The sequence below is a fragment of the Hyaena hyaena genome, unplaced genomic scaffold (assembly GCF_003009895.1).
Source record: "Hyaena hyaena isolate Hyena2069 unplaced genomic scaffold, ASM300989v1 scaffold_218, whole genome shotgun sequence".
NCBI lineage: Eukaryota > Metazoa > Chordata > Mammalia > Carnivora > Hyaenidae > Hyaena > Hyaena hyaena.
The window spans coordinates 795,225-809,220 of record NW_024080851.1 but is presented as its reverse complement, the minus strand read 5'-3'; the positions used below and the strand labels follow the sequence as shown (position 1 = coordinate 809,220).

General features: G+C 56.9%; 1 protein-coding gene across 2 annotated transcripts in view; it reads right to left on the bottom strand.

Annotated features, from left to right (window-relative positions):
• The window catches only part of TNS3 (tensin 3), a 197,954-nt gene extending 184,912 nt beyond the window's left edge, over positions 1-13,042 (bottom strand). The window contains exon 1 of one of the 2 annotated variants that reach the window (XM_039242960.1): positions 12,904-13,042. In XM_039242960.1, the coding sequence (XP_039098891.1) occupies positions 12,904-13,017 (114 nt within the window). In that variant the 5' untranslated portion in view covers positions 13,018-13,042. Of the gene's footprint in view, positions 1-12,654; positions 12,683-12,903 lie in introns of those variants that run through there. The other variant, XM_039242962.1, reaches the window with a different exon arrangement.
• Positions 13,043-13,996: the final 954 nt, after the last annotated feature.

Below are 13,996 nucleotides of genomic sequence, written 5' to 3'. Positions count from 1 at the left end.
ATCAAGTAGGATTTATTCCAGGAATGCATAGATGGTTGGACATCTGCAAGTCGGTCAGTGTGATGCATCACATTAACAACACAAAGGATAAATATCACACGATCATCCCAACAAATGGAGAAAGACATCTGACAAAACGCAACATCCATTAACAATGAAAACTCTCAACAGAATGGGTATAGAAGGAACATATCTCAGCATAATAAAAGTCACGTATGAGAAGCTCACAGCTAACCCCATACTCAATGGTGAAAGGCTAAAAGCTTTTTCCTCTAAGAAACAACACAAGGGTGTCCAGTCTCAGGACCTTTATTCAACACAGTTTTGGAAACCCTAGACACAGCAATCACACAAGAAAAAAAAATAAAAGAGACTCAAATCGGAAAGGAAGTAAAACTGTCACTATTGACAGATGATATGACACTATGTATCAAAAACCCTGAAGACTCCACCGAAAAATTACCAGATCTAATGAATGAATTCAGTAAGGTCACAGGATACAAAATTAACATACAGAAATCTGTGGCATTTCTATCCATAACAGCAAGTAATCAAAAAGAGAAATTAGGAAAATAATTCCATTTATAATACCCAGGAATAAATTTAACCAAGGTGGTAAAAGATCTGTGTACCCTGACAACTATAAGACACTGATGAAAGAACTTGCAGATGACACAAATAAACAGAAAGATATACCATGCTCATGGATTGGAAGCATTAATATTGTTAAAATGACCATACTCCAAAGCAATCTACAAATTCAATGTAATCCCTATCAAAATGTCAGTTGCAATCGCTTCTAGCCTTTTGGCTAAGATCAAGTATAAAATACCAACAGCATTTTTCACAGACGAAACTAGACCAAAGAACCCTAAAATGTGTATGGAAAGCCACAAGAGATCCCTAATAATCAAAGCCATCTTGAAAAAGAACAAAACTGGAAGTATCACACTCCTTCATTTCAAACTGTACAGAGCTATAGTGATCAAGGTAGCACAGTCCTGGTACAAAAACAGACACATAGATCAATGAAACAGAACAGAAAACCCAGAAATAAACCCACAGTCATATAGCCAATGAATGTATGACAAAGCAGGAAAGAATATCCACCAGGGAAAGACAGTCTCTTCATCAAACTGTGTTGGGAAAACTGCACAGCTACGTGCAGAAGAATGAAACTGGACCAAGTTCCTACATCAAACAGAAAAATAAATTCAAAGTGGAGTAAAGACTTGAGTGAGACCCGAAACCATAAAGCTCCTAGAAGCATATGTTTTTTACGTTGGTCTTAGTGGAATTTTTTGGGACCAGTCTCCTGACGCAAGGGCAAGAAAAGTTACTTAAGCACGTGGGACTGCATCAAACCGAAAAGCTTCTGCACAGTGAAGGAAACAACCAACAAAAGGAGAGGGGGTGTGTGCCCATAGTGGAATATTATCGAGCTGTAAAAATGAATGAAACCTTACCATTTGTAACGATATGGAAGGACCCAGAAGGCATCATGCTAGGTGAAATGATGTCAGACAGAGAGAGACGAATTCCATTTGGTTTCACTTACATGTGGGATCTAAACAAAAAAAAAAATACAGACTCTAAGAAAACAATGTGGTGTTTCCCAGAAAGAAGCAGGTGAGAAATGGGCAAAATAGGGAAAGAGGATTAAAAGGTACAAACTTCTAGTTATAAAAAATAAATAAATAAATAAATAAATAAATAAATAAATAAAAACGGGGCGCCTGGGTGGCTGAGTCAGTTAAGCGTCCAACTTCGGCTCAGGTCATGATCTCGCGGCTCGTGAGTTCGAGCCCTAAGTCGGGCTCTGTGCTGACAGCTCAGAGCCTGGAGCCTGTTTCAGATTCTGCGTCTCCCTCTCTCTCTGACTCTCCCCTGCTCACACTATCTCTCTCTGTCTCAAAAATAAATAAACATTAAAAAAAAATAAGACACTGGGCTACTGTATAGCACATAGGGAAGGCAGTTAACAAAGCATAAGCACTTTGTATGGGACAGATGGCATCTAGATTTACAGTGGGGATCACTTCACAATGGGTACAAACGTTGAACCACCACGTCGTATGCCTGAAGCTAATACCACATTGTATGTCAGCTACACTTCAACGGGAAAAAAAAAAAGAACTAAGTAAACATTTAAAAAAGAGCCCTGGGCTGGCCCTCCAGTTCCTGGGACACAGAGGTCACAGTGGAATGGGCAGGGGCGCCCCTCTCTGAGGCCAGCCGCATGGTCCGCGGGGGCAGGTGCATGGTGGGGATTTGCTCCGTCCTATCCACCACCCCCCCCACCAGCCCGAGCAGGTGACTTTGTTCTATAAAGTCTCCTGCTGGCGGACAGTGAGAGAAGCCGGGCCCCCATGGCGCCTGCAGGGGAGGGGGCCTGGCCGGGCGGCGGCAGCAGCAGAACACGTCCAGGGGAACACAGTCAGCAAGCCGGTGGACCCCTCTGCCCCCCCTTCAGCATGCTGAGGGTCAAGAGCACCAGACGCTCAGCTGGGCCTCTTACCACGTCAGGTGCCCGGTGGGGCCACACCATGGCCCTTGAGAAGCCAGCTGCCCACTGAAAGAAGGGCATACACGGGCCGCTCGAACAAGCCCAGCCTGTTGCTATGTACCCTGCACCCCTGTCCCTCATCCCAATGGCCTGTTGTGGGCTTCCGCCAGCAACAGTACACACAGCAGATGGCAAGGGCTCTCCAACGTTCAGCCAAGTTTTTTAATGTTCATTGATTTATTTTGAGAGAAAGAGAGAGAGAGTGTGTGTGTGAGAGCCGGAGAGAGAGAATCCCAAGCAGGCTCCTTGCCGCCAGCACAGAGCCAGAGGTGTGACTCGAACTCACAAACCTGAGTTTGATCATGACCTGAGCCGAAACCAAGAGTCAAATACTTAACCTACTGAGTCTCTCAGGTGCCCCCGAGGCCAGTTGTGTGTTTTGTTTGTTTGTTTTTAATGTGTTCAGTCGCAGAGAAAGAATTTGTGAAAGTTATCTGGGCAGGATGGACAGAAAGTCCGTAAGGAGGATGGGCCACAGCTGTCCTCACTGCGGTCTGCTGGGTGCCCTGCGTTTTCACCAGCACAAAACCCTCATTTAAATATTAGACAAGAGATTACACATCCCGGCGAGCCTGCGTCAACACTGGACTCCATTCTGAGCATAAGACAAAGGAAATCAGTCTTGCCCTTTTGCACAGTGCGGGTTTCGGCAACCCCACCGCTGCCTGGGTCCAGGAAGAATATTCTTTTGTGCTCCGCAGCCAGCAAAGCCGGGCCTTGTGTTTGCAGCTCTGCTTGGGGAGCCCGCGTGCATTCCTAGCGGACGTTTACCGGCAGCTCTCAAAAATGCGACAACGTGAAATGTGGCAGTTTTCCAAGGACAGAGCAGTGGCCTGGCTCCTCAGGCCTGAAAGAGGCCGGTCAGGGGCCCTTGCCGGAAAGTGAACGGAGCTCGCTGTGACGCAAACCTTCCAGAAAAAGAGAAAACGGCGGCCCTGAAAACACTGCTGAAACCCTGCAGTAACGCGTGCGTGTGCGTCTCTTCTAGTAAAGAATCAGTTTCTAGAAGGATTCCCTCGGGGTATGGAACTGTGTCCCCCGTTCGTGAAGCACACCGGGCGTGCTGCAGATGGGGGGCAGCGCTCGCGCGTTCCCGCGACAGCGCAGAGGCTCGTGGTGACCAAACACCTTGCCCACAGGTGCACCGCTCACTGGGCGCCGCTTCCCAAGCGCTCAACTTACCAAAGCGAAGCAGCAGCCTTGGCTCCTGGCCTTGGAGGAGCTGATGTGAGTGAGACACACATGAACACAAAGGCACGACCTGATCCCAGGGAGCGTCGGGAAGGGCCCGCGGGGCTGTGACGGCGGGGTCCGCAGCCCCCCTCCTTCCCAGGTGCATGTCAGGGTGCAAGGGGCCAGAAACGCCCAGCTGGGTGTCCTCACACTGTCACCAGGGAGCGCGCTCAGTGCCGCCCCGGGGTTGGGCAAGGCTGCAGAGAAGCTCGGGGGCCGTCCGGGGCCCAGGACCACTAGCCGCTCCTGTTCCACCCCGGCCCCGGAGTAAAGGGCCAGCAGCGCCCGGCCGAGGACGTCCCCTCTGCTCAGCACCACCTGGCATCAGGGGACGATGTCCTCAAATCGCTCGGGCCTGACGCCCGGCAGAACAGAGCAGAAACAACAGGCTCAGACGAATGGAAGGCAGGCAGGCAGCCCTGACGTCAATGGGGGGCAAACGAGAGAGGCCGAGGTTGGCCAGAGGCTCCGTCAGCCCCAGCCCGTTGACCCAACCCATCTTGGCTGGAGGATCCTAGAAACAGAGCCCGTCCAGACCCCAGAGGGCACCCCATGCTGCAGAGCTGAGCTCAGCCCCCCCAGGTGCCGGCCACACAATTATCAAGAATGCTGGACATGAAGCCTCATGGGGCCATGGCCAGCCTGCCCGTGGCCCCAGTGCCCACCATCCTGCCCCACGCTGCCGCCTACAGACTGCTGTTCACCCCACACGGGGGACCCTGTGTGGAGACCTACGTCGGTGGGGCCCTGGCCGCCAGCCTGAGGAGCAGGACAGGAGGCCTGGGACCCTGGGGTCCCCCGCTAGGCCCCCTGGCTGCACCTCCCCAGCGTCTGCATCAGCTGGGGACACCAGTCGGGCAGTGGCATCTCCAGCAACAACGGAAACGGTGCAGCAGCAAGTGACACTCTTCGAGGGGACGCTCACCGTGGGCATTCCTGGCGGGAAGGGGCCAGACAAGAGAAGTCGACTCCGCCATCGGCCCCGACCTCATCCAAACATCTCATCTGCACACAGCTCACAGCCGCAGACTTGCAGGAGGGCACTAGACAGGGCGCTGCGTGTGCCCCCCTCCCCCTGGAGCTGCCAGGGCCACTCTAGAAGCGGGGTGCACAAGCTTTGGGAAAACAGGCCTTGGATGCTCCCATCGTCTCCCCACGCGCTCCCGGACAGGCAGGGCCTCTGAAGGTCCAGGCGCCGCCTCAGTCCTTCCTCGAGGCTCCGGCCCCCCAGCTGCCTGCCCAGAAACGGGTGGGGACCCCGAGTGCTGGTGCCCTGCTTCCCCGCATCCCCCAGCCCGGAGACCGCACTGTCCCCTATGCTGGGAAGTGCTCTCGTTAGCAGCCTGCACGGCCTCCTGTGGGCTCAGGATCTTCCCCCTTGTGCGGAGGGCCAGACGCCCTCCCCGCTGCACGGGGCCCCCTGGTCTGGCGTCCCTCCTGTGCAGTCTGCTGCTGCTCCTGGCCCGCACTGGGGAGCTCCCACGGTCCATCGCAGACCTCCCTCCCACTGCCTAAACAGCAGGTTTCCACATTTCCCAGTGTAGCCAGTGGAATGTTCCACCTTGTGCCTTCTTATCCCCTCTGCCCTCCCCACCCCTTCCCAGGGACACTCCCCCGAGGGTTCCTTCCCCAGAGCCCCCAGGACTCCCCCTGTCCCAGCTTCCCTGCAACTCTGAGATCCACCTCCAGTCCCCTTTGAAAGACAGCCCCAGGCCCTGGGTGGCTCAGTCGGTTAAGCCTCCAACTTCAGCTCAGGTCATGATCTCGCTGTTAGTGGGTTCGAGCCTGCGTCGGGCTCTGTGCGGACAGTCAGCTCAGAGCCTGGAGGCTGTTTCAGATTCTGTGTCTCCCTCTCTCTCTGACCCTCCCCTGCTCACGCGGTCCCTCTCTCTCTCAGAAATAAAACATTTTAAAAAAATGTTTTGTTTTTTTTTTAAAAGAAAGACGGCCCCAGGCCCTGCCTTCAGGGAGCCCCATGCCTGGCCTCAGGAGGAAGCACCCCCAACCAGGGGACCTGTAAGGTCTCCCCCCTGCATCCCCCAAGCCTGACCAGTGCCGCAAAAGCTCTCACTGGAAAAGATGCCAGTGAATCTGATCCAAGTGCAAGGCAGGCGGATCGAGGGCCTGCTTCTTGGCATTCCTGACTCAGATCGTAAACGCATTCTTGGAAGATAAAAATTAACCAGAGACCACCAGGCTCCAGCCCCTTGCTCTCGAGGTGGCCGTCGGCCCGGGTAGATCCCACACACAGGTCCAGAGGGCTGCCTGTCCCCAGAGCTCACCACCTGCATGGCCCGGCCACCGAGGCCAAACCAAAGCAGAGCCCGGGTCCGAAAAGCAGCCGAGGGAGCCCTGGGTAATTGCGCTCATAGATCATCGGCCCTGGCACGCAGTTCCCAGCCTGAACTATTTATCCAAATTAAAACCATTCTCCAGAAACAGAATCAGACCCTTTTAATTGAAAATAAAACCAAGCCACTCAGAAGGCTTTTTTTTTTTTAAATGAAAGACATTCTTCTTGCCTCGTTCCATTAATCACAGAGTGTACACAATCTGTCAAAATAGCTCAGTAAGAAGCCTCCCTCTTCCTTTCCCCACGGGCCTGGTTTCCACCCCCGTGGGTGCCAACCAAGCCCTACGTTCAGGGACACCAGGTGGTCACAGAGAGGCTGCAACGAGCACTTTGCGATGTGACTGTGTATTTCAGGGGGAGAGGGCTTCCAAAAGCCTGTGTCCTCTCCCAGGAGCCCACCCAGCAGAAGGGAAAGTGGGGGTTGAAACAGACACGTGCACGTCCTTGCCCACAGCAGCACTGCTCACGACAGCCAAACCCGAGCGCCCAAAAACGAGGGACAGAATGTGCTCCATCCACACAACGGAATATTATTCAGCCTTGAAACAGAAGGACGCTGTGACACCTGTTCCCAGAGGGATGAACCTGGAGAACATGACGCCCAGTGGAATAAGCCAGGCACAAAAAGACAAATCGTGGAGCGCCCAGGGGGCCCAGTCGGTGAAGCGACTGACTTCAGCTCAGGTCGTGATCTCATGGTTCGTGGGTTTGAGCCCCACGTCAGGCTCTGTGCTGACAGCTCGGAGCCTGGAGCTGCTTCAGATTCTGTGTCTCCCTCTCTCTCTGCCCCTCCCCTGCTCGCTTGCTCTCTCTAATATAAATATTTTTTAAAAATTTAACTAAAAACAAATTGTGTGTGATCTCACTTGAACTTGAACAGGGTCCCTGGAGGACTCATTCAGAGACAGAGGGTAGGGGTGGAGTCAGGGCTGGGAAACGGGGCGGGGCGGGGAGTTAGCGTTTCATAGGGACAGCGTTTCTCAAGAGGCAAAGAGATCTAGGGATGGACAGCTGAATGTGCTCAATACCACTGACCCATGCACTTGAAAGGAGTTAAAACGGAAAACGAAAATGTTATGATATATGTGTTTTACCACAATACCAAAAAGTTTCTGTTCTTTGACCTCGGTCAGGCTTGCAAGTCCTTCCAGGAACATGACTGGCCAGGGTCTTGCTCAACAGGCTCCATGCAGGGACGCAGGCAGGCGGTGGGTGGCCAGAGGACACCACGGTCCTCACGTCCACCACGACACGTCCCCTTGGGGGGCGCCATCACCAATGCCCGTGGACATGCAGGGGTGGTTTGGGGGCGGGACGGGGGTGTGTTTACGGCCACATGGGTGTTAAACCGACACATGATCTCAACACAGTAAAGTCCAAACACACAGCCCGCGCGGGGGACCCAGCCTGCGAGGACGCTGCCTCTGCCGGTGTCCCCAGAACGACAGTTCTCCAAGTCGACAGCCAGCACCTATCATGTGACAATTATTTTGTAGAAAAAGAGTCCAAACTCCATTTAAGGAGCTAGGACATCCGCTACCTGGGAAGCTTCTCCGACCACGGAGCAAAGTGGATGACTGTCCCCTCCCCTCCTGGCCCAGGACGAGGGGAAATGCCTGCCCAATCAGCTGAGGGCCAGCCCCCAGCCGGACGGACGGGCACAGATATGCCCCCTTCCTTCCCTCCCCGCCTCCCCACCCCAGCCCCGGGGCTTCAGATCCCATCCCAGATCACCAGGACAAATGGGCCCCACCACCTCCTCCAGGAATCTACCCTCCACCACCACCCACCACCACCCCCCCTGCCCCATGGGGGATCAGATAGCGCCTCCAAGAATGAGGAAGTGGTTTTCCAGAGGAGCCCCTGGGGCTATGGAAATTCAGCAGTGGCCCCGGGCCACAAGCAGGGAGGGACCCCGCACCCAACCCCAGGAGGCAACCCCAAAGTCACACAAAGCACCACCGTGTGGGGGGGGGCCGTGTTGGTGTGAGGCGCTCCGCTCCCCAGTGCACCGAGGCCCCAGGCTGCAGGTGGGGACCCTCAACGACACTCCCCACGACAAAGGGCAGCTTTACCCCGAGTCCGTGGCCGCCTGAGCCCACTCTTTCCTCCCAGCAGGCTGCCTGGGCCGCGCCTTTGATCTGCGTCCAACATCCCCAGTGGGGAGGGAGGGAGAGAGGCTCATGCTGCCCCTGGGAGGTGATGAATTAGGAGGGAGGAAGGCCAGGACCCAGTCAATGGACGCCTTTTGTTCCCAGAGCCAGCCCCAGCCCGGCTCCGCGAGGAATGCGCGCAGAACGCAGGCGCCCAGCTAATGGCCCGCCTGGCCCCAGGGCGCCTCGCCGGCCAGATGTGGGCCTGCCCCCACTTCTCCTGCGGCTTGTGCTGAGTGACAGGCAGCACCCTGCAGCTGGGGGCCCGGGAGCAGGAGAGGGGTCCCCACGGCAGGCCTCTCCTGCCGACAGCAGGGCAGCCTGGGGCTGGCAGAGGCCCGCTGGGCTGCTCCAGGAGAGCACTTGCCTTCTCTCCTGGCTGCAGCTAGTTCTCGGGTCTTCTGAACCCCAGGGGGTGGTTTCCCTGCTCGCGCCGGGTCTCAGGAAGTCTAGGCTCAGGGCACACCCTGCTGTGGCCTCTGAGCACTGTGCGGGCCGCCCGGAGAACCAGCGGTCCGGATGGGGCCCGCGGGCGCAGCCCAGCCCCGGGGGCGTGTGCGGCTCTCTGCCCAGGAAGCCAGAATGGGGTCCCACTGGTGTCTCCTGGCGCTGAAGAACAAAGCCGGGGCTGCAAAGGGTGCAGGCAGCGTTGTCCTGTCTCCCCAAGAGAGGAAGAGGAAGGCGGGAGCCCCCACGTGCCACAGTGAGAGCGGTCGGAGGAAGGAAGAGAGGCAGAAAGCGACACAGGCTCCCTGTCCGAGGAAGCAGCTGGGGCCGCCAGCTGTGGACACCTGGCCAGCCTTTCGCGGGGACCCGTGAGGACCCCCAGTCTGCGGACAAGTCCGAGTATTACAGATGGACCTGGGCTCCAAACCGGGACGCCCCACCCCCCAGCACCATGCCCCCACACGCACTCAGGGGCTCTGGGCCCCAGTGACCAAGGCAGGACAGACCAGGGTGCCAACCTGCCCCCGGCCGCGGGCGAGTCACTTAGTTTCTTCCCCAGATTCTGTAAAAGTGGAGACAAAAACCACACACCTTGCGAGGGTGGGGGAAGATCAGATGCTGTGTCGGTGAGGGGGGCTGAGCAGTCAGCCATGCCTAGCCCAGGGATAAGGGGCGGACGCATAGAAACTTCTCTCCCAGAGTTGGTGGCTCCCAGGTGCCTGATCAGGGAACGCTCCACCAGAGGGAATTTTCCTGATTACTGACCAAGACCCCTTAAATGTACATTTTTTCATCAATTTAGCCCATTTGAATCAAAGTATATTAATGCCAGATCACTACTTTCCTTTAAAAAAAAATTAACATAACTCTTTTAAAATGCATAGTGGTCGTCACTGGTGGGGGGTAGGAGGGCGGGGTAATTACACGGGGTGGGGGGAGCCTCTGACTGATCCTAAGTGGGGTGCCCCCCCGGTGGTGGTCATCCTCGCCTACGCGGGCCTCCCCCCTCCAACTCAGCGGGGCAGAGGCAGCTCCCCGGAAGGTGTTCTGGGACACCAGACAGGGCTGCACCCAAAGCTGGCACAGCGGATACCCAGACGCCCCCGAATGCACAGCCTCGTGGATGTGACACAGCCCCTGACCCACAATGCCAAGTGGACATTCACCGAACACTGTCCACACAGGCAGGAAGCAACAGGAAGCTCTGAAAGCCAGGAGATGCTGGTTCCTTGCCCTTCTAAGAAAGGAACAGTCGTGGAGGAATGACCGTTCCTACCCTGAGGCCACTCCAGTTGCGGGGCCACACGGCCAGCTGTCCACAGGACTCGGCCCACGAGCTCAGACCCACAGCATGCACCGCAGTCAGCAGAAGTCAAGGCACATTCAATGGCACCTTGACGGAAGCTATCCTGAATGTCTGGGTGTTTTCAAAGCAGCGGCGGAAGGGTGTTCAATACCAGCTCCATGGGGACACCCCTGGGAAAAGCACCCTCCTCTCACGCACCCTCCCCTGCTGGGCCACGAGGGACCCAGAGGGACCCAGACAGTGCCAGTAATGGCTTCCCACACTCCAACAGTAGCTCTGACTTAACCAAACATCTATGGAACTAACCAGCTAACCGGGACGCCTTTCTCAGGATCGACAGAGGTGGCCACGGGGGTCTCCACATGCAAGGGGCACAGAGGACTCCGTGCTTACAGAGTCCCACCAGAACGGACCAAGACCGTCCGGACCCCAGCCCAGTTCCCGGTGCCAGGAGCAGACCCCACCCGAGGCTCAGGCGTGAAACAGGGCCTCTCCCAGAGAAAGCCGTGGCTCAGAGCCACCTAGGGAAGCCTCCTACTCAGAGAGCCTTGGCCCCACAATAGTCACAGGCTGGCTGAGGCTGGCGGGTTCTCCAGCAAGTACGCCCTGCACCTACCCCACACACAGGAGCGGGGATGGGGGGGGACCAGGGGGAGGGTTCTGAGAGGGAACAAAGGGCTTTCTCCCCACACGGGGGTGGTTTATGCCAGGCTGATCCTAGACAAGAAGCCTGAGAGCCAAGGGCACTAGCCAGAGCTTTGGTCCGGATCACTGTTGGTCATTTTACTCACCTATAAAATGGGCCAGCCAGCAGCGGGTCCGAAACCTTCCCCTCTAGGCCCTCCCCTCACTTTTCTTGCCTTTTTTGCCTTCTTCCCAGGCCTTTTTTTTTTTTTTTTAATCCCCCTTAGCAACATCCCCTGCAGGACCATAATATTTGACCTTCACCTCCCACGGTCATATTTGCAAGCTGCTCCTCTCGAAACCATTAGGGGCCAAAGCTAGACTCTGTAAAAGCTGGTCAATTTGCATCCAGTAGCGCTGGGTTTTAGCAGCTGCTACTTTTCCCACCTTCTCAGTGCTTTGCAAAGAAAGAACTCATCTGCTGCCCCAGCTCCCAGTTTGCAACTCAGCTAAGGAACCTGCTGTCAGAACCTGCTGCATCCAGCAGCAGGGGTGAGGACGGGGGGGTGGGGGGGTGAGGGGGGTGAGGATGGGGCCCTGCGCCACACCACCTTTCATCACCTTGAACAAGAAGCTTAGCTTTTCTCTTCCTCCGACTGTACCTCTGTAAAATGGGGCAATAACCCCAGTCCCGTCTGAGGAATGCCATTGGGATGAAATGCAATAAAAGCATGCAAAGCACTTAGAGCCAGCAAATGCTCAGAAATACCTGCTGTTACTATGTTTTACTTTGCCGCTGAGGTCACTATTACTTGGCACTATTGCAAAGTAAGATACTATTACTTTGTGTCTGAGGTCAGGAGTCTGGCCTCCGGCCAGATCCCAGGCAAGCTCCGGTGCACAAAGGTCCCCTCTTTCTCCGCCAACTGGCCTGGCTCCCTCCACCCTCCAGCTGCACCGACTGGGGGCCCCTCCCAGGCCCCTCCAAGGCCTCTCCACAGAAACGCCTTTCTTAATACTTGTTGATTGATTTGCAAATATAACCTCCCAGGCCCCAGGGAGGAGAGAATACAATCTCTTTCAAAGGGCAGAGAGCTAACCAACCAAACCAACCACGCACTTCAAAGCAGGCCAGGGGCAGACCAAACACACCAAAATGTCAAACCGGCCTGCTCTGAAACGCTCTGCAACTTTAAGGCAATGAAAACTTGCGCCCCGTTTTCAGCGCATTTTTACAGTGTTGGAGGATCCCGTGCATGAAAACCTCCAGAAGGTCAAAGTGCGTGGAGGACTGGAACTCCCTCAGGGTCCGGGGGGTGGAGGGTGGGGAGGGCTTCCAATCAGGCAGTGACAACCCCCCACCCCCCCGACAGTGCATCCTGCTGGCCCCACGTCCCCGAGCGCTTTTATTAACCGCAGTGAAGAAGGGGTTCTCCCTCAGGCAGCTCGGGAGTCCCTTCCCGCCACACAACAGATTTTCACATCCCTTCAAGCAAAGACCCCAGCGCCCCGGTCAGGCCGCGGCGCCCACCCGCACGCAGACCGCCCCCCTCCCGCGCCCCGCGCGCCCCGACCCTCCCCCGTGCGGCTTGTCAGCGACCGCGCCGGGGGGCACGTGCCACAGGTGGCGCCAGCCCCGGCGCCCCTCGCGCCGCTCCTGCGCCTCCAGAAGTCAGGAGGGAGCGTCCAGGGTCTCCCCCTCCCCCCCCCCGCCTCCCGCCCACCTCGGGGACCGGGACAGGGCCCCGGTTCGGCTCTCCGCCCTGCAGTCTCGGGACGAGTCCCCGAGAGCGAAGTCCGCCGCGAAGTGCCGCCCCGGCCGCGCCCTCGGCCCCCGGCCCCGCGCCGCGTCCCCCGACCCCCGGCAGGGCCCCCTCCCTTCCCCCGCGCGCGCCCCGAGCCCCTCCCCGCGCCCGGCGCGCGATCGCGGCCGCCGGCCCGAAACAAAGCGGGCGGCGGCGCGGCCCCGTACCTGGGCGAGCGGCGGGTCTCGCGGGGCGATGGCCGCAGCAGGCCGGGCGCCGAGCTGCGCGGCGGCAGCGCGGGCGGGCGGTCCTCCTAGCTCGCGGCCGCGCCCGCCGCAGGGCCCCCTCGAGGCGGCGCGGGCAATCGCCACCGTCGCGCTCGGCCGCCGGTCACCTGGCCCCGGCGCCCAGCCCAGCGGACGCCGACCGGGCCCGCCCCCGTGCGCCCCCGCGGGACCGCGAAACGGTGAACCCACCTGGGGGCCCCTGCTCCGGGCGTCCGCGGGCCGCGGGTGGGGCGCGAAGGGCTTCGGGAGTCCTGATCCATGCAAAACTGGCTCGTTCGTGCATTCATTCATTCCCTCATTCATTCAGCCTTGCATGCGTGTAGCCTGCGTGCACCCCGCGCTACAATTACGCGCACTCGGGAACGCAGACCTCCCTGCCCGCCTGCAGCTTACAGTCTAGTGGGGTCGTGCAGGCACAAAACCGCACGGCCATGACAGGCAAAGAACAAGATGCTCTACAAGATCCTGGAAGGTCAGGCCAGTGGAGGGAGGGGTCAGGGGAGACTTTAAAGGTCACATGACTTCCTAAAATGAGCCTGGAGAAATAAGCAGGATTTAGGCTGGCCAGGAGCCTTCAGGAGGAGCAAGTCCCCGGGAAGAGGGATGTTCAGGGGAGGCAAGGCAGAGAGATGCCAGCACCCCTCCCCCAGACCAAGAAATCCCCTCAAGTCAGCCTCTCAGCCTCGGTTTTCCCATTACTGAGATCCAGGAAATGGGCAGCACCCTTCGAAGATCCCCTTGGAAAACGCACCGCCTTCTGCAGAATTAGAAGTGGTCTTCCTTGGGGTGCCTGGGGGCTCTGTGGTAGAGCATGGACTCTTGATTTCCCCTGGGGTCATGACCTTGCAGTTAGTGAGATCCAGGCCCACGGTCACAGCACAGCCTGCTTGGGATTCTCTCTCTCTCCCTCTCTCTCTGCCCCTCCCCTGCTCTGTCTCTTCTCTCAAAATAAATAAATAAGCTTTTTTAAAAAACTTTATTTAAAACACACTAGGAAAGAACTGCTTCCTCAGTGCAGGAAGCCCTTCACACAAGGAAAGCACCTGCAAGAAGTTACCCACGCTAGGTCTTGAAGAAGAGGGACACAGGGATTCTGCTGGCATCCCACCTGGAGAGGGCTGCCCTTGAGGGGCAGTTACCAGAAGCTTCCCCTGATCAGGGGCGCAATGTCTCATCAGAAGTGCATTGTTCCACGAGGTAGAAATGCATTGCCCTATGGGGTAGCATTATTCTAAAGAGGTCAAAATATGTTGTCACTCATTCTCACCCTGAGCTGGGCGTT